The sequence below is a fragment of the Mus caroli genome, unplaced genomic scaffold (genome assembly GCF_978045245.1).
Source record: "Mus caroli unplaced genomic scaffold, Mus_caroli_1 scaffold_10, whole genome shotgun sequence".
In the NCBI taxonomy this organism is placed as follows: Eukaryota; Metazoa; Chordata; class Mammalia; order Rodentia; family Muridae; genus Mus; species Mus caroli.
This window is the reverse complement of record NW_028227265.1, coordinates 58765559-58784341: the sequence shown is the minus strand read 5'-3', so window position 1 is coordinate 58784341 and position 18783 is coordinate 58765559. Positions and strand designations below refer to the sequence as shown.

The 18783-nt window shown below is 51.9% G+C and overlaps 2 protein-coding genes across 2 annotated transcripts; both read left to right on the top strand.

The window, feature by feature from the left end:
* Window positions 1-4700: 4700 nt before the first annotated feature.
* Window positions 4701-5645, top strand: LOC147002391 (ferritin light chain 1-like). The gene has a single exon (XM_085843863.1). The coding sequence runs from the start codon at window positions 4912-4914 to the stop codon at window positions 5461-5463; it is 552 nt and encodes a 183-aa protein (XP_085699989.1). The 5' UTR covers window positions 4701-4911; the 3' UTR covers window positions 5464-5645.
* Window positions 5646-10744: 5099 nt separating this feature from the next.
* On the top strand, window positions 10745-16756 carry Lsm4 (LSM4 homolog, U6 small nuclear RNA and mRNA degradation associated). Its single transcript, XM_021170197.3, has 5 exons — window positions 10745-11097; window positions 14566-14607; window positions 15763-15861; window positions 15939-16119; window positions 16343-16756. The coding sequence occupies exons 1-5, from the start codon at window positions 11095-11097 to the stop codon at window positions 16432-16434; spliced, it is 417 nt and encodes a 138-aa protein (XP_021025856.1). The 5' UTR covers window positions 10745-11094; the 3' UTR covers window positions 16435-16756.
* Window positions 16757-18783: the final 2027 nt, after the last annotated feature.

Here is an 18783-nt window from a genome sequence, read left to right as displayed (position 1 = left end):
TCTGTATAGCCCTGGCTGTCCTGGAACTCACTTTGTAGACCAGGCTGGCCTAGAACTCAGAGATCCTCCTGCCTCTGCCTCCCGAGTGCTGGGATTAAAGGCGTGCGCCACCACACTCGGCTTTAAAAATCTTATTTGTTACTATGGTGTGTGTCACTTCAGCTGCTTTAGGGGTTAGCTTGATAAGGCAGCCTTTTGCCGGGCGTGGTGGCGCACGCCTTTAATCCCAGCACTCGGGAGGCAGAGGCAGGTGGATTTCTGAGTTCGAGGCCAGCCTGGTCTACAAAGTGAGTGCCAGGACAGCCAGGGCTACACAGAGAAACCCTGTCTCGAAAAACAAAAACAAAAAAAAAACAGACAAGGCAGCCTTTTGCTGAAGGCTGGTGTTTGACCTGGTGCCCAACCACCATTTGGGTACCTGGGACATCCCCTGCCTACCTTGTAATCCTCTATTGTGATTTCTGCAAAAACACCAGGAGAAAACAGAGCCCCTATCTGTGTCTGCAGAGGCAGGGTTGGGGCCTTACTGAGCCACAAGCATCTTGTTCCAAGCAGTTATGACCCTCCATGTTCCAGGACACTGGGGGAACACTGGCTCCCACGCACAGCCAGCCAAGAACCCTTCCTCTGACTGCATAGCATATAAACAGACAAACAAACGGATCCATGGTATGTTGTGGGGAGGGACAATTGGAGAGAGAGAGAGAGAGAGAGAGAGAGAACACATGCAAGGTAATTAGGAGAATGAGCAGATGGTAGATGGGGCCCTCATTGGACTGAGTTTAGGCTGGGGAAGAAGACAGGAAGGGCTAGTGAGAACTGTGAATTGAGAGATAGTTACTTGAGACACTAAGGGAGCCTGGAGGCCAGCATGTGCTTTGGTCTGCTGATAGGCACCACTGGTAGCCATATGTTCCTTCTGCCTGAAGTAAGAGTAAGAAATGACTCCTTTTGGTAGATGGAAAATAATTTCCAAGTTCCTGAGGAATTCCGGCATTTACTTAATGGCTAGAAATCTTCCCATAGCCCAGGTAAAACCCATTTCTGGATAGCTGGACTGCCTTTTGGGGCTTGGAGAAATAATTTCCTTTGGACCTGACACCAGGGAGTCCTGTGTACAAGCCCAGGTTGGAAGTCACACTCAACACAGCTTATTTGAGCTCTGGTATCCTCATGTATGGTTGGAACATCTAAGACCCCAGGTCCCAATACACCCAGAGACATACTCATAGTCCAGAGGTACCCAGAAGGCTGCAACCAACTATATAACTTTAATTTGTTTAAATTTTTTATTTTTTTAAAGATTTATTTATTTTATTTATATGAAGATACTGTAGCTGTCTTCAGACACACCAGAAGAGGGCATCAGATCTCATTATAGATGGTTGTGAGCCACCATGTGGTTGCTGGGATTTGAACTCAGGACCTCCAGAAGAGCAGTTAGTGCTCTTAACTGCTGAGCCATCGCTCCAGCCCTCTAATTTTATTTTATTTATTTATTTATTTTGTTTTTTCGAGACAGGGTTTCTCTGTATAGCCCTGGCTGTCCTGGAACTCACTCTGTAGACCAGGCTGGCCTCGAACTCAGAAATCTGCCTGCCTCTGCCTCCCAAGTGCTGGGATTAAAGGCATGCGCCACCACTGCCCAGCCTAATTTTATTTTTAAAGATGGTTTTAGAATGCTTTAACCTCCCTTTTAGCTCACCACCCATCAGAGGTAGTGAAAAAGAAAGGAGGGGCAGAGTGGGCCTGTTTAGAAATGGTTCTTTGGGGCTGGCAAGATGGCTCAGTGGTTAAGAGCACTGACTGCTCTTCCAAAGGTCCTGAGTTCAAATCCCAGCAACCACATGGTGGCTCACAACCATCTGTAACACCCTCTTCTGGAGAGTCTGAAGACAGCTACAGTGTACTTACATATAATAAATAAATAAATATTTAAAAAAAGAAAAGAAATGGTTCTTTGGAGCAACTCCTGGCTGTGTCATCTGGAAATCAGCAGTTGAGGTGACAGGGTAGCAGTGGCAGCTAGATCTACTCACAAACACTTCACAAATACACCAGCAGTCCAGTTCAGTAGAGTTGGGATAGCAAACATGAATTAGCAGCTGCACTACCTAGCAGAGACAGCCAGGCCTCAGCCTCCCACAGGAGACAACAGCAGGAGGGACCAACAGGAACACTCAGAGAAGTTCTCAGCTGTGTCTCTCTCTCAGTGAAGTGAAGATCAGCGAAGACATGAGACCCACAAGTGTTGCACAGCTAGCTCCATAAGCAAGCCTAGCTCAGCCTCCATCACTGTCTGTTGGGCCTATTTAAGCTCCCTCCAAACATCACGTGTCTCCCGAGGATCTTTCCTCAGCTGAGCGGCTGTCTCAGCTGACATCGCTCTGCCAATCAGCAGGAGCCTGAGGAAGCGGTAAGGAACTGCAGCCCACCACCACAAGTTTTTGGTGAAGTTTCTCTCTATGGAGTCTGGACAAATGCAGATCAACTATGTAATGTAAGGCAGACCGACACATGCGTGTTGTTAGTGAAGAATCCTTCATTATATCCTTTCCTTTCGAGTGCTTGCTTTAACAGAACATCCTTTCTCCTGTGTCTGCCTCAGCTAAATGTTTCTTCACTTGTTTGCCCCAGGAAAACACTATCCAACTAACTTTACAAAGAACCCTTAAAGTTTCAGTTCAACCAAGGGTAGATTAAAAACTCCCCAAGGGAGCAGGTATGTGCGATAAGGCTCAGTGGGAACAATGCCCCAACAAGCATAAGGATACAAGTTCGAATCCCCAAACCGGCATGAGTAGGTTTGCACTGTATGGCTGTGCACACTTCCCTCTAACACCAGCAATAGGGCTGGAGACCAGCGTATCGCTGTGCTCACTAGCCAGCCTGCCCAGCCAACTGGAGAGCTCTGTGTTCAGGGAGAGACTCAACCTCAAAAACTAAAATGGAGATCAATAGAAGACACTATATTGACCTTTGGTCTCCATGTGCACATACCCAAAAATCACCCAACAGGGAGAGGGCAGAGAGAGGGCTCAGGGAGGCCCATGGGACCTTCAGGTCTCTGGTCAGTTAGTTGGTGGGTAACAGGGAGGGAGAGGAATTCCTCTCAGTGCACAGCCACTGGTGAAGCTATCATGCTCCTGTGCAGACCCTAGCAAAACTCAGCCTGTTGAACAAACAAAAGAAAAGAAGCCGGGAGGAAAGGAAATGCAGGGCTGGAGGGCAGGAGGGGACTGGGCTCACCCTGCAGTCCCTTGGGAACAGGGCTGGAGGACTCAGGAATCTCACTGTGTGCCAAGGCTCTCTCTCGTCTTCAACAAATCCAAAAAAGAAAGCAACCCGGGCCTGTGGCTCGAGGGTAGAGTGCTGGCCTATGGGACCTTGTCCCAAAGCAGCAATGATAACAATAATAAAATTAACAGTATTTAAAGATGGCTAGTCGGGGTCAGGCATGGCGGCACATGTCTTTAGTCCCAGGAGGCAGAGGCAGAGGCAGAGGCAGAGGCAGAGGCAGAGGCAGAGGCAGAGGCAGAGGCAGAGGCAGAGGCAGAGGCAGAGGCAGAGGCAGAGGCAGAGGCAGAGGCAGAGGCAGGAGGATCTGTGAGTTCTAGGACAGTCTAGTCTACAGAGGGAGTTCTAGGACTGCCACAGCAGTGCTGGAAACTGAGCTGAGATCTTTACGGAGAGCTCTGGGGTCGTGCGGCTCTGTTGTTTTTCCACTATGAGCTTTGTCCAGCCTTACTACAAAACCTGCTATTTTAAAGTAAAATTATGACAGCATTTCATGTAGCCCAGGGTAGTCTTGAACTTCCTACATAGCTAAAGATCTTGCCTTCTCCACCTCCCTAGGGCTGAGATGATGGGTGTGGCCATGATGCCCTTCTTTCTTTTTTAGTTGAGACAGGGTTTCTCTGTGTAGCCCTGGCTGTCCTGGAACTCACTCTGTAGACCAGGCTGGCCTCGAACTCAGAAATCAACCTGCCTCTGCCTCCTGAGTGCTGGGATCAAAGGCATGCACTACCACGCCCAGCCATGTGCTTTCTTATGTTTTGTTTTGTTTTGTTTTGTTTTACTGAGACAGGATCTTGTGTAGCCCAGGCTAGCCTCAAATTCATTATGCAGCTGAGGATGCCCTTGGACTGATATCACTTTCTGATTCTGGGATAACAGGTGGGCATTGCCATGGTCAGGGCTTGATCAGGGAATATTCTGAGGGTCAGGTTATGTCTCTCTTGTTCTTTCCCCCACAGCAAGGCTCAGAGCTAGTTGACCTGTGAAATACTGGGAGAGTCCTCGACCTCCACTCTCTGTCTCACCACAGGGATGCTGAGATCACAAATATGTGTTGTGTATCTGCCTTTTTTACCTGTGTCCCAGGCATTGAACCCAATGCTTTCACCCACTGAGCCATCTTCTGGTCTGGCCCCCACGCCACCCCAACTCCCCTAGATGCCTTTAATTATCTGTATGTGGGAGAGTTTGAGCACACATGTGCAGGTGTCTGGAGCCAGAACAGGGTGTCAGATCTGATGTCCTGGAACTGAAGTTAGTACAGGTGGTTGCAAGCTGGTGTGTGAGTGCTGGAAGCTGAACCAAGTCCTCTGTAAGGAGCTGTCAATGTTCTTAACCCCTGAGCCAGCTCTCCGTCTCCAGGAAGCTTTGGGTTTCTGTGTGTGCAGGTGTCAGAAAGCTGTTTCCAGAGCAGCGCCTTGGAGGTCCCGTGGATCTGTGTCTTGCTTCAACAGTGTTTGAACGGAACAGACCCGGGGATTCCCACTGAACTCGCTTCCAGCCGCCTTACAAGTCTCTCCAGTCGCAGCCTCCGGGACCATCTCCTTGCTGCCTTCGGCTCCTAGGACCAGTCTGCACCGTCTCTTCGCGGTTAGCTCCTACTCCGGATCAGCCATGACCTCTCAGATTCGTCAGAATTATTCCACCGAGGTGGAAGCTGCCGTGAACCGCCTGGTCAACTTGCACCTGCGGGCCTCCTACACCTACCTCTCTCTGGGCTTCTTTTTTGATCGGGATGACGTGGCTCTGGAGGGCGTAGGCCACTTCTTCCGCGAATTGGCCGAGGAGAAGCGCGAGGGAGCCGAGTGTCTCCTCGAGTTGCAGAACGATCGCGGGGGCCGTGCACTCTTCCAGGATGTGCAGAAACCATCTCAAGATGAATGGGGTAAAACCCAGGAGGCCATGGAAGCTGCCTTGGCCCTGGAGAAGAACCTGAACCAGGCCCTCTTGGATCTGCATGCCCTGGGTTCTGCCCGCGCAGACCCTCATCTCTGTGACTTCTTGGAAAGCCACTTCCTGGATAAGGAGGTGAAACTCATCAAGAAGATGGGCAACCACCTGACCAACCTCCGTAGGGTGGCAGGGCCACAACCAGCGCAGTCTGGCGCGCCCCAGGGATCTCTGGGCGAGTATCTCTTTGAGCGCCTCACTCTCAAGCACGACTAGGAGGCCTCTGTGCCTTCCAAGGGGCTCCCCCCTCTGCTCTGCACCAGCCCGCCCTGGGACCTCCACCTGAATAAACCTCTCAAGCCACTAGGCAGCTTTGTAACCGCCCTGGAGCCTCTGTCAAGTCTTGGACCAAGAGAAATTAAAGCTTTTTGAGACAGCAAAAAAAAAAAAAAAAGAAAGCTGTTTCCAGCTGTTTTCTTTTTTTTTTTTTTTTTTGGTTTTTTGAGACAGGGTTTCTCTGTGTAGCCCTGGCTGTCCTGGAACTCACTCTGTAGACCAGGCTGGCCTCGAACTCAGAAATCCGCCTGCCTCTGCCTCCCGAGTGCTGGGATTAAAGGCGTGCGCCACCAACGCCCGGCTTCCAGCTGTTTTCTACATCTGAGTGTGGAGGAGAGACTGATGCCCCAGTGTGCGGACCACACAATCTTTAAGTTCCCAGTCTAAGCTCATTTCCCGGTAAACAAAAGGTGACTTTAGGGGCTGTTGGACACCGTGGTTGACCCCAATCTGGAGTCTTGCAGAACACATCCCTGTTGGACCACACCCCACCAGGCCACACCCCTGCCAGCACCCTCGGTCTGGAACACTCTGAACACAGTGAGAAAACCGTACTAATGCAGCCAGCAGCCCTGGCTCTGCGGCTCAGTCGGCATGCATGGGACCGTGTGGAATGGAATCTTTGCTTGTCATGGAACAAGTCACCAAGTCTTGATGACAAGTGAGACTCACTGAGCCTTCTAACAGCCTTCCCCCCACCTTTCGTTCATGTTACTTTGTTCTGAGACAGCTGCTCACTTACATAGCTCTGGCTGGCCCACTTTCACACTCTGACTGCCTAGTGCCCAGAACCTGCTATGAAGACAAGGCTAGCCTCAAACTCACAGATCCACCTGGCTCTGCCCTTTGAGTGTTGGGATTAAAGACATGGCCCTTACACCAAGGTCTCCAAACTCTCCTCTGTCCTCTCTCTCTCTGTTTTCAGAAGTGTTTTGCTATGCAAACCAGGCTCCCCGAATTCCGGAGAGATTGTTGGTTTTTTTTTTGTTTTTTTTTTTAAGATTTATTTATTTATTATATGTAAGTACACTGTAGCTGTCTTCAGACACTCCAGAAGAGGGCGCCAGATCTCGTTACAGATGGTTGTGAGCCACATTGTGGTTGCTGGGATTTGAACTCAGGACCTTAAGAAGAGCAGTCAGTGCTCTTACTCACTGAGCTATCTCACCAGCCCCGGGGTTGTTGGTTCTTTTGTTACTTTTGGCTTTGGTTATGTTGAGGGAGTTTTGCTTTTTAGCAGAGGCTAGCCTCTGCTTATGGCAATAACCCTGCCTCTTCCCTGGCTGCTGTATTAGCATGTGTTCGTTCAGTTCGTTCAGAGGAGGGTGGCTTTCATACATTTTTGACACATTTCCATCACACCTCCTCTCCCCCTTTCCTGACCATTTAGGCAAACAACAGTAGCTTCCCCACGGGGCCTATGAGGTCCCCAGCCACAGGTGTAGAGCCACAACCTGTTTGCAGCCTCAGACACAAGCCCTCTTCTGGACCAGGACTCCAGTCCATCCAGTAAGTGTTGGTGATACCCATAGCAATTGTGCCGCTAATGCCCCGGTGGGCACCTGTGGCTGCTAGCCCCACATCTCCCTGATGCCCATCCTGACTAACAGTCATGGCGGTATGTGTGCTGGGGTGACATCATATTATGTCAACCTGACACAAGCTAGAGTCCTCAGAGAGAAAGGAGCCTCAGTTGAAGAAATGCCCCCATGAGATCCAGCTATAAGGCATTTTCTCAATTAATCACCAAATGGAGGAGGACCCAGCCCACTGTGGGTGGTCCCATTCCTGGGCTGGTGGTCCTGAGTTCTGTAAGAAAGCAGCTGAGCAAGCCATGGGAACAAGTCAGTAAACAACACCCTTCGTGTCCTCTGCATCAGTTCCTGCTTTTTGGTCCTGGTGTTTTGTTGCAGCAATAGAAACCCTAACTAAGACAACAGGTATGAGTTGCTATCCCCCAGCTACTTGTTTTGGGACCTAAGGGAGATGACCTGGTGGGGAAAAGCAAAAGAATCTGAGTTTAAAATCTGTGTAAGGGCTGGAGAGATGGCTCAGCAGTTAAGAGCACTGACTACTTTTCCAGACGTTATGAGTTCAAATCCCAGCAACCACATGGTGGCTCATAACCATTTGTAATGAGATCTGATGCCTTCTTCTGGGGTGTTTGAAGATAGATATAGAGCCGGGCGGTGGTGGCGCACGCCTTTAATCCCAGCACTCCGGAGGCAGAGGTAGGCAGATTTCTGAGTTCGAGGCCAGCCTGGTCTACAAAGTGAGTTCCAGGACAGCCAGGGCTACACAGAGAAACCCTGTCTTGAAAGAAAGAAAGAAAGAAAGAAAGAAAGAAAGAAAGAAAGAAAGAAAGAAAGAAAGACAGAAGATAGCTATAGTGTACTCATACATAATAAATAAGTTGGTTCTCACACAGTTTTTTTTTCTTGTCTATAAAGCACTTAACCCCCCTGAAAACAACTCACTCCTTTTAAAGAAAAAAATTGAAATGTAAGGCTGTGTAAGATTTGTTTTTAAAGTATACAGTGTGTGTGTGTGTGTGTGTGTGTGTCTCTCTCTCTCTCTCTCTCTTTTTTTTTTTTTTTGGTATAGTTAACACACTACTGAATGTGTCTTTAGATAGCCCTGTACGGGTGGTATTTTTCAATAGCCACTAACCTTGCCTGGTACAGTCTGGGGGTTGTAAATTGGCATGGAAATTTAAAGCAGGTTCTTGGTACACAGCACAAATTTGTTATATATGGGGACAGTAGTTTGTTTTTTGTTTTCTTTTGTTTGTTTGTTTGTTTTGGGGGGGGTTGGTTTTTCGAGACAGGGTTTCTCTGTATAGCCCTGGCTGTCCTGGAACTCACTTTGTAGACCAGGCTGGCCTCGAACTCAGAAATCCACCTGCCTCTGCATCCCGAGTGCTGGGATTAAAGGCGTGCGCCACCACGCCCGGCTGTTTGTTTTTCAAGACAGTTTCTCTGTGTATCTCTGGTTGTCCTGGAACTCACTCTGTAGACCAGGCTGGCCTCAAACTCATAGAGACTGGCTTGCCTCTGCCTCCAGAGTGCTGGGATTAGAGGTGTGCGCCACCATGCCCTGTGCCCAGTTGTTCTTTATCCACAGAGTTTGGAACCTGTCCTGTCTGTGGAAGAACAGACACACAAGTGTACTTCTCAGTGTGCAGCAGCCGCCCAGGCCACACTTGGAAGCTCAGCACTGGTGCTGTATCACTTGCTGGGAGCTGTAGGCACACAGAATAGAGGCGTGTGGGTGTTTATTTAGGCTGCTGCTGCGGTGGGCCTCTCTCCTGGCCATTGTGTACACAGGCCCATTTGGTCAGTCAGAAAAGGCTCCTCTGATGGTGGTTGGAGTGCAGGAAGCCAGGTCGGAGGGACATTTCTCCACTGTAGCAATGGCTTTATTTAATCTAGGGAGCTTTGACCCTTCACCCAGGTGACTTAGGTGACGTGTTGCTGAGCAGCAGCACCTCAGGTTTCAAGGCTCCGCCCCCACCCCCCACTCCGTGTGCAGGAGCATGGGCTAGCCAAGCCACAGGTGAGGGCTGACAGCAACTTTGCTGGAACTCACCCAGTCTTGCTGCAGGGGTACAAGTTCCCCATCATGGGCTGCTTCTTACCTAGGTATCTCAGATCCTCACATCACAAACCCTTTGGTCCCCATCTCAGAGCTGGATTCTGGGGTGACAGGTACTCTCTAATCTTAGACATGAGGTCAGCAGACCCATTGACATATTTCTCTTTTGCTTATCAGTGACAGAGTAAAGTAGACCCGGCTGTTGTTGAACTGTCCATGAAGTGGAGGATGGCCTTGAACCTGCGCTTCTCCAGCAGTGCCTCCACAGTGCTGAGATGGTGCCCATTCTGCTCAGGCACTGCTCTCCAGCACTTACTGGTTTACTTTATTGTTAGTGGTGGTGGTGGGGGCAGGAGCAAGAGCCTCTACACACACACACACACACGCTGAGCTGCAGTCTTAGTACAGGAGTCTCACTCCATCACTTAGAAGAGCCCTGGGGAGTGTGGCCAAGGGAGTCTCCCGGGTCAGAGGATCCCAACAAGTGAACTCATCGTTAACATTCTGTACCAGGGCCTTTCAGCAGCTTGGTCAAACAGCTGTCCTGCTTGGGACAGCTCAGGGTGGAGCTCTGATTCCATAACCAGCAGCCAAAGAAAATAAAAATAAATAGAAGGGCTAGGAGATGGCTCCATGGGTAAAAATGCTTCCTGGTGAAAAGGCTAGGCTGATTCTATGACAAGCTTCAAACTGGCAGTTAAGGAGAGGTGGCCTAAATCTGTTTCCAAGAACTGGCCAATTCCAGACAAGTCCAGGCCTCAGAAGCTGCCCCACCACCTGGCCTGAGGCAAGGACAATGGGTAAGCAACAGTTTCCAGACCTCCCCAGTAAGTTTCCAGCCCCCACAGTCCTGCCTTGGAATGTCCATAGAGATGGACCCCACAGATTAACATAGAGGTCACCTGCCCCGGAATTCCCTAATGTGCTTTAGATCAGACCTCCAAGTTAACTTGGGTGTCTATTTTGGTAATGGGAGACCCCATGCTAGGCATGGTGGTGCACACCTGCAATCCCAGTGCTCACTAGGATCTCTGGAAGGTCGAGACCAGCCTGGTCTACATTGTGTGTTCAAGGCCAGCTAGGGCTGTACAGAGAAACACTATGTCCCTCCCAAAATGATAATGTTTTTTTTTTTTTTTTTTTAAAGCAAGGAGCTGGCTTGATGGCCTACAGTGGCCATGTCAGCACTGGAGAAGCCGAGTCCGGGTCTAAAGCAAGTTCATGATCAGCTAGTTTCAGCTGCCACAAAAAGCCCATCTCAAAACAGGAAAATCCCAGAGATTTGTTTTCACTTCCTGTCGCCAGGGACCGCCAGACCTGCCGTTCGTGTTCAAAGATTCTATTTGAGTTGGTAAAGACAAAGAGATCCATAAGGGCAAGAATGGAAGGCTAGAGCCCGGCAGTGGTGGCGAACGCCTTTAATCCCAGTACTTGGGGGGCAGAGGCAGGCGGATTTCTGAGTTCGAGGCCAGCCTGGTCTACAGAGTGAATTCCAGGACAGCCAGAGCTACACAGAGAAGCCATGTCTCGAAAAAAACAAAAACAAAAACAAAAACAAAAAAAAACAAAACAAAGAATGGAAGGCTAGGAGCGCAAAATAGGCACCTCGCGATTCGCATGCATTAGCCAGCTTCGCCCACAGTGTGGCGCCGAACCAGATCCAGGAGAGCACCTCTGCGCAGGCGCCCTTTCCCAACATACACCCCCGCAGTGGGCGTAACTTGTGCTGCGGCCTTTTGCGTCGTTCTAGTGTCGCACTTTACGGCTGCTTCTCAATCCCACAGTAGGAATACGGTGCGGCCGTCGGTCTTGTTCCGTAGGTACCGCCCTAGCCCGACCCGATTGGATGGATGCCCGTTGAGCCGCACGCTGATTGGCCATAGTTTCTGCCAGTCTTTTTCAGTCTGGGGCGCGCGGTCGGCCGCCGGTGAGAGCGCGAGGGTCTGTGCCGCGGCGGAAGTTATCGCTGCAGGGAAGATGGTGAGGGCCGCGAGGCGGAGGGGCGCGCGCAGGGTCTTCGGGCTGCTGAGAGATGGGGGAAACTGAGGCCGGAGGTGACCGGTGTCCCTCCAGGGCCCTAGCCGGTCACCGTTGGGGATTTATCTCTTGATGGACACGTTTTTTTGCGGCCGGAAGCGGGACTATGATCATTTCCGGGGTTTGTCACCGTCATTGATAGGAATGCTGCGTTTCCGGGAAATGGGCGGGCTTAATGGCTCACGTGGGCTTCGTTGCCCTCTTGATGCTTATCTGCTGTCTGACCTCTGCTGCCCACGCCTTTGGCTGAAAATCCAGCTCAGAGAGAGGGTTGATTCTCTCCCTGGGACACACAGCATGCCCTGCTCAGGAGGAAAGGATTTTTTTTTCCTCCTAGTTTAGGCTCAGGCCTCCCCAGTTTGGGGAGTCTTAGACCTGGCATAAACAAGTAGAGGAGGCCAGGTTTCCCCGCTGCTCTGTCGAGGGGCGCGTTGGCCTAAGTGGGGAGAGCCGCATATTCCCATCTCCCCAGTTCTTGATGGTAGGATGTTTGGTTTTGTTTTTTGGTTAGGCTTTCTGATCTGAACTGATAATCCAGACTAGCCTCAAACTCCTGATCCTCTTGCTTCAGTCACTGGAGTATGGAAAGGACGCGTGTATACTCCACATTTTAGTCAGGAAGGGAGGCAGGGTCTCATATAGCCCAGGCTGCCTTTGAACTCCATTTGTATACATGCATCACTGTGAACTCCTGACCCTGCCTTTACTCCAGAATGACCCTGCGTTTTGTGGTGCAGGAACTCTAGGCCTAACACATGCTAGGTAAGCACTCCCCACTGGGTGTACCCTGAGCCTTCCTGAAGGGATGGCCAGGTGCGTCCAGGACTGGACACCCACCTCATGCAGGTGCGCACAGATCACTCCCATATCTCTGCGGTCAGGCTGGTACAGGAGTGTCCCTGAACATTCCTGAACTCAGAGCCCTAGACTTGGTTCTCCAGCTATCTCTCATCTACACACTGGATCCCAGAGAGTCTGGATGATAGCTGAGAAGGAATTTCCTTTCCTGGAACTGGCTCCTCTGGTGGGAGGTGCTGGGACTGGATTCCAGACCAGGTGGCTATAACACCTGCAGCTGCTCTGTGTAAAGCTATATCTCCTCCACTCAAAAGCCCGTGACTATTCCAGCTCCAGCCTCCCTGTCTGCCCTGGCCCATTTCACTCTGAGCTTTTTCTTCCTTCATTTTGGGGAGACATTCCCAGCTGGAGCACGGACTAATTCTTTCATTCCTCTCTCCCACTGCACACACAGACAGGGGTGGGGGGGGTGGCCTGTCCCTACACCACACTTTTCTTACCTGTGGCGCTGGACAGGATGCACCTGAGCTGGGTGTCCCCACCCCTGCATGTTCAGCAAGTGTTTACTGCTCCTCCCTGCTGCTGTAGCAGAGCCCACGCCCACACTGACCTTGTGTCTAGCCAGGGAGACTGATGCTAATCACCCATAATTAGAGAGCGGCTTCAGCTGGGGAGCTGGAAACAGGCTGGCAGCCTAGGGTGGCCATTAGGGGCCTGGCCACAGGAGGGGACATGCTCAGCAGGATTGGGCAGAGAGTCTGGGGAAGGGCACCCTGGGTGGTGGCTGGGGCCCTGGCAGGAGGAACAAAAGTTGAGCAGTAGGGTGGACCTCACCATCGATGCCTCCAGGCTGTGCTGGGCCATAGTAGTTCTGGAAGAGCTTTGTGTGCCTCTGTTCTTGTTTAGCAATGTTTGCCCTTGAGCCCTTGCTGAGCCTTGTGTTTGGGAGTTTGACTATTCTATTCCTTTATTGAAACAGGATCTCATGTAGCCCAGGTTAGCCTCACACTGTAGCCAAGGATGACCATGACTCCAACTCCCTGGAGCTTAGCCACAGGATGTCATACTGTGGCTCTTTTCTGCTGTTTATTTGAGGATCAGGGTGGACACCACTGTCACTGATCACCAAGGCCACCCACCCACCTACCCACCAGCCATTTTCACAGAAGCCATCCTCTGCCTCCTACCCTTCCAGGAAGCCTCTGCAGGAAGTGGGCTAGAGCTTCACTTCCTGCCACTAACTCCTCCCCTCCCCTCAGCTCTTCTTGGGAAGGGCCTTGTGCTGCAGGCTCCCCCAGTCCTCTCATGACCCAAAGTCCCCATGCTGGGCATGATGGCCCTGAGGATCTAGGGCTCTTATTGTTTGTTTCTTCTGTTTTTAAAATTATTTATTTAGCCGGGCGTGGTGGCGCACGCCTTTAATCCCAGCACTCGGGAGGCAGAGGCAGGCGAATTTCTGAGTTCGAGGCCAGCCTGGTCTACAAAGTGAGTTCCAGGACAGCCCGGGCTATACAGAGAAACCCTGTCTCGAAAAACCAAAAAAAAAAAAAAAAAAAAAAAATTATTTATTTATTTATGTTTTGGTTTTTCGAGACAGGGTTTCTCTGTATAGCCCTGGCTGTCCTGGAACTCACTCTGTAGACCAGGCTGGCCTCGAACTCAGAAATCCGCCTGCCTCTGCCTCCCGAGTGCTGGGATTAAAGGCGTGCGCCACCACGCCCGGCTAAAATAATTTATTTTTATTTCATGTGTTTTGCCTGCATGCATGTGTCTGTGAGTGTGCTGGATCCCCTGGAACTGGAGTTATAGACGTGTGAGCCACCATGTGAGTGCTGGGAACTGAACCCAGGGCATCCAGAAGAGCAGCCTGGGCTCTCACCTGCTGAGCCATGTCTCCAGCCCCTCGTGTTGTTGTTGTTGTTTGTTTGTTTGTTTCACTGTGTAACCCAGCTGGCCAGGAACTTATAGATATTCACCTGCCTCTGCCTCTCAGTGTAGTGATTGAATGTGTGCACTGTATGCTTGGCTGTAATTTGATTTTTGTATATTTTGGAGACAGGTCTAATGTAGTCCAGGCTGATCTCAGACTGTAGCTGAAAATAATCTAAAATTCCTTATCCCCCTGCCTCAGCCTCCCTGGCACTGGGATGACGGGTGAAGCACAACACACCTGGCTTTATGTTGGTCTTTATGGTGCTGGCTCTGGAAGGCAGAGTGTCACTAGCCTTGCTGTCACCTTGACCTCAGCCCTGGGGCTCAGGCAGCCCAAGTCACCTGTTCTGGAAGCACATGGATGGATGGGATGTGAAGCAGGCTGGTGTGCAGCCCTGTGCATTTAGAAGGCTGTGGCCAGCCTGGGGTTATGACAAGGTTCTGCCTCAGAAAAGCTACCTCCAGACAGAGGACTGTCCCCCCCTTCTTTGGTTCCAGGTGACAGAAATTGTGGAGAAATGACCAAAATGGTCCGGGAGGTCCAGGTGGCTCACATCTGTAGGATGAGATGATGTGAGGTTACCTGTGACCTGAAGACAGGCGCGTGCATTGGGGGTAGCCATGCCCATGTGGTCGTCCCTGAATTGAGGACTACACCTCACACTGACTTTTGTCTTCCAGCTTCCCTTGTCGCTGCTGAAGACAGCGCAGAATCACCCCATGGTAAGCACTCTGGGCCACCTCCCTTCATGTGCCCACAGCCCAGTCCTTTGCAGTTCATGATTGAAGGCCTGGCAAGATGGCTCAGTGGGTAAAGGTGCTTGCTGCCAAGCTGAAGGACCTGAGTTCAATCCCCAGGACCCATATGATGATGGAGGGGTTCATGACTTCCCTGAAGTTGTTCTCTGCCCTGTCTGCACACAGACAGAAAGGCAAATGCAATACAAAGGAAAACGTTCACAAAGAAATCTATAGCTGGGCATGGTGGCGCACACCTTTAATCCCAGCACTTGGGAGGCAGAGGCAGGCGGATTTCTGAGTTTGAGGCCAGCCTGGTCTACAAAGTGAGTGCCAGGACAGCCAGGGCTACACAGAGAAAGCCTGTCTCGAAAAACCAAAAAAAAAAAAAAAAAAACCCAAAAAAATCTTTTTAAAGTACTGTCAAGAATAAGCTGGGCACTGTGCAACTCATGCCCCTGGTTCTGTCCTGAGAGTCACAGCATAGACCAGGTCCCCTGGCATCGCAGCTGCCTGGGAGGCTGCAGCAGGAGCATTGCCACTGGTTGAAGCATTATTTTTTGAAAAGGAGCAGCAGTGTGGCCGCTACAGGCTTGGGTTCCATCCGAGGTGCCACGGAAGGAGCCATGCCTCTGTGGTGTGTAGTGCGTTTATAGACTCCACACAGCCAGAGCCCAGCCTCTTCTCATTCCCCTCAGCACCCACCTCGGGTCCACCCCAGCCCTGGCTGCCTGTGCACTGAGCCCACCTGACGTCTGCTCCTTTGCATCTTGTGAGCATTTCTGAGTGTGGCTTGTCTGTCACTCAGTGGTTTTGAGTCATTTTCTTGGCTGTGTTAACATTCCTTCTGTAGGTGACTAGACTGGGCTTGCCCATTGTCTCCTCACTATCCTCCTGCCTCAGCCGCCAGAGTCCAGGAATCACAGGTGTGTGCCACCATGCCCAGCTAGTGTGGAGTTTTAATTTGTCTCTGTCCATACATTGGGTGGGGAACCTGGGCGGTGCCTGCTCATCACAGCACTCACATATGAGCTGAGCGGCAGCCAGCCCTTAGAGGTTGATCCCAAAGTACACCAGAAAGCTGTAGTTTGGGATGGGAAGCTAGCTGTGTTTGAACTAGGCTGATGGGCTCTCCCACAGCTGGTGGAGCTGAAGAATGGGGAGACGTACAACGGGCACCTGGTGAGCTGCGACAACTGGATGAACATCAACCTCAGGGAGGTGATCTGCACGTCACGGGTGAGTGGTCATGCAGGGAGGGTGCACTGCTGGCCTGGATGGACTGTGCCCACCTGTCACACTTCCCCTCTCCACAGGATGGTGACAAGTTCTGGAGGATGCCTGAGTGCTACATCCGTGGCAGCACCATCAAGTACCTGCGCATCCCTGATGAGATCATCGACATGGTGCGGGAGGAGGCCGCCAAGGGCAGAGGGCGAGGAGGACCGCAGCAGCAGAAGCAGCAGAAAGGCCGAGGCATGGGCGGCGCTGGCCGAGGTGGGGTCCCTGTGAGGATGAGGTGGGGAGGGACACCCGGGCACTCGCCTCTCTGCACCCTCTTCAATCACATGTAGGACATGGTGGTGTGGGCTCCTGTAGGCTCAGTACAACCTAGAATCTCCCACAGGACCCTGCGCGGTGGCACAGGGCACAGAGGGGAAGACCCTTGTCCCTGTCTAGGGAAGCTGGTGTCTAACTCTGCCTCTTCTGTCCTGCGCAGGTGTGTTTGGTGGCCGGGGCCGGGGTGGCATCCCAGGTGCAGGCCGAGGCCAGCCCGAGAAGAAGCCAGGGCGGCAGGCAGGCAAGCAGTGAACAGTCCCGGCCTGAGCCGAGCCCAGAATGGTGGGCGAGGCCTCAGGGCACCTTTGTGTGAAGCCCCACTTGTCGTCTGGTCCAGTGAAGTCCCTCGCTGGCCACTGACTCAGTTTCTGGAAGGTTCCGAGTCTGAGGTGCCCGTGGAGCCTTGGATGCCCTTTGACGGGCTGACTTCTTCCAGGCATGTTTGAGTTTCAGTTGGAGCTGCAGGCTCAGCCCATGGCGGCTCACCTGTCCTTTACCAGCCGCACCCTGTACATCTTCTGTTTGAAAAATAAAAGCAAACACCATAGAAGGAGCCAGCCATCCTTCTGCCTAAGCCCTGAGCATGTTTTCCCCAGGGCACCTGGGTCTTATCAGAGGGAGCAGTTCCCTGGGCATGGGGCTTGTCTGTGTGTCCTGCCAGTAGAGGTGAGAGTAGAGCAGCAGATCCTGCATTTAGAAGGCTAAGAGGTAGAGTCAGGAGTTTTAGGCCAACCGGAGCTACAAAGCACTTAAAAAGCCAGGCCTGTAACGACTGAACTGCGGGAGACTAGGGTAGGAGGCTGTCACGCTGCTTCCGCAGGCAGAACAGTTCTGATCCCATACAACTCCAGAGCGCACCACAGGGAAAGTGACCCAGGGAGAGCACAGCATGGGACACGTACGTGTGTGTGTGTGTGTGTGTGTGTGTGTCTGTCTGTCTGTCTGTGTGTGTGTGTGTGTGTCTGTGCCCATGTGTCTGTGTATTTGTCCGTGTGTATTTACCACATGCATACCTGGTACCCATGAAAACCAGAAGATGATATTGGGAATGAGATGACAGCCACTGGGGTGCTTGGAATGGAGCCCGTCCTTGAGTACTCTCCAGGTCCCCTGTGTCTGTTTCCTGTCCCAGGGGTCAGTCTGTGCCACAGTCCTGCCTGCTGAATGGTCTGCCCCCAGGGCCCTGCAGCTTCCTGCCAGCTTAGCCCTGGTCGCCAGTGCTCCTTCCATGCCTGTCCCACCACGAAGAACAGTCAACTCTGCTTCCTGGTTCATGCACCCCCCTTAGGTGCATTGGCTTCTAGAAGCTCCTGAGCTGAGTGAGGTTTCTGTGTTCTTCCCAGTGAGTTCCAGGAACCCAGCCCTAGCCCCTTGCCGAAGAGAGGAAGCCAGAAGCCAGACCTAGTTCCTGAAGGCTGCCTTCCAGATCCTTCTGAGCCAGGCCCTCAGGGCTGCTGTCCACACCCATCACCTGATCTAAGCTGCTGTCCTGTGGGTAGCTTGCCCTGAAAGGTGACTCACCCAGGTCCAGGGACTGCAGAGGGGCCACCTTTCATGATGGGTGTCTTCCCACAATAGTTACCCCTCCTGACTCCTCGCAGGTGCTTAGTAACATACAGTGTAAGGGACACTGAGGTTCCTGGCCACTCACTTTGTGGTCACCAGGACGTCTTACAATGGTTGTCCAAATGTGGAAGGACTGGCACCTAGCCAACAGCAGAGCCCTTGCCCTACAGCCCTGCCCTTCCCCTAGGGGAAGCCTGCCACAGAGAGACCAAATCCACCATGCAGAAAGAAAGGACCAGGAAGGAGGCCAGCTGAAGAAGCAGTCAGGCGACTTTCAGGACCCATATGGTGGACTTGGAGAAGGGATTACAAGTTGTCCTCTGACCCTCAGGTGCCAGGGAGAGGCATAGAGCACTGACTAGTATGCACCGAGCCCTGGGCTTGACCCTGAGTACTGTCAGTTGAGGGTGTGTTGCAGGGCCAGCCACCTAGTTAGTGTTCCAGGCAGATACAAAGGCCTTGTGGACAGGCACACATGAACTGGAGGAGTGCACCCTGGTAAACAGAGGAGGTGATGGGACTCAGCCAGGGAGGAGGGGACTCAGGAGGCTCCTCCTTCCCATAGCAAGGAAGAGCAAGAACAGCCTCACTAGGGCCTGTCAGTGTGCCAGAGGATGGGAGCCAGAAGTGCATGGTTCACACCTGCTGATGGCTAAGCAGCGGCTCCTCCCCAGCTACCTTTCCTCCACCGCTCCTGGAGACCTGACCCCAGGGTCCATCCTGGCCATACTCCAGGCTTGCTCAGCTTTGTGGCTACACAGGAACAGAGAGTGGTTGCTGTACACTTTAATGTTGCCATGTCTGAGTACACTGTCACTCTCTTCAGACACCCCAGAAGAGAGAGGGCATCGGATCCCATTACAGGTGGTTGTGAGCCACCATGTAGTTGCTAGGAGTTGAACTCAGGACCTCTGGAAGAGCAGTCAGTGCTCTTAACCACTGAGCCATCTCTCCAGTCCCTAATGTCGCATCTTGAGTGGCATACCCCTTTTATCCCAGCACTGGAGGCAGAGCCAAGCTAGCCTGGTATTCACA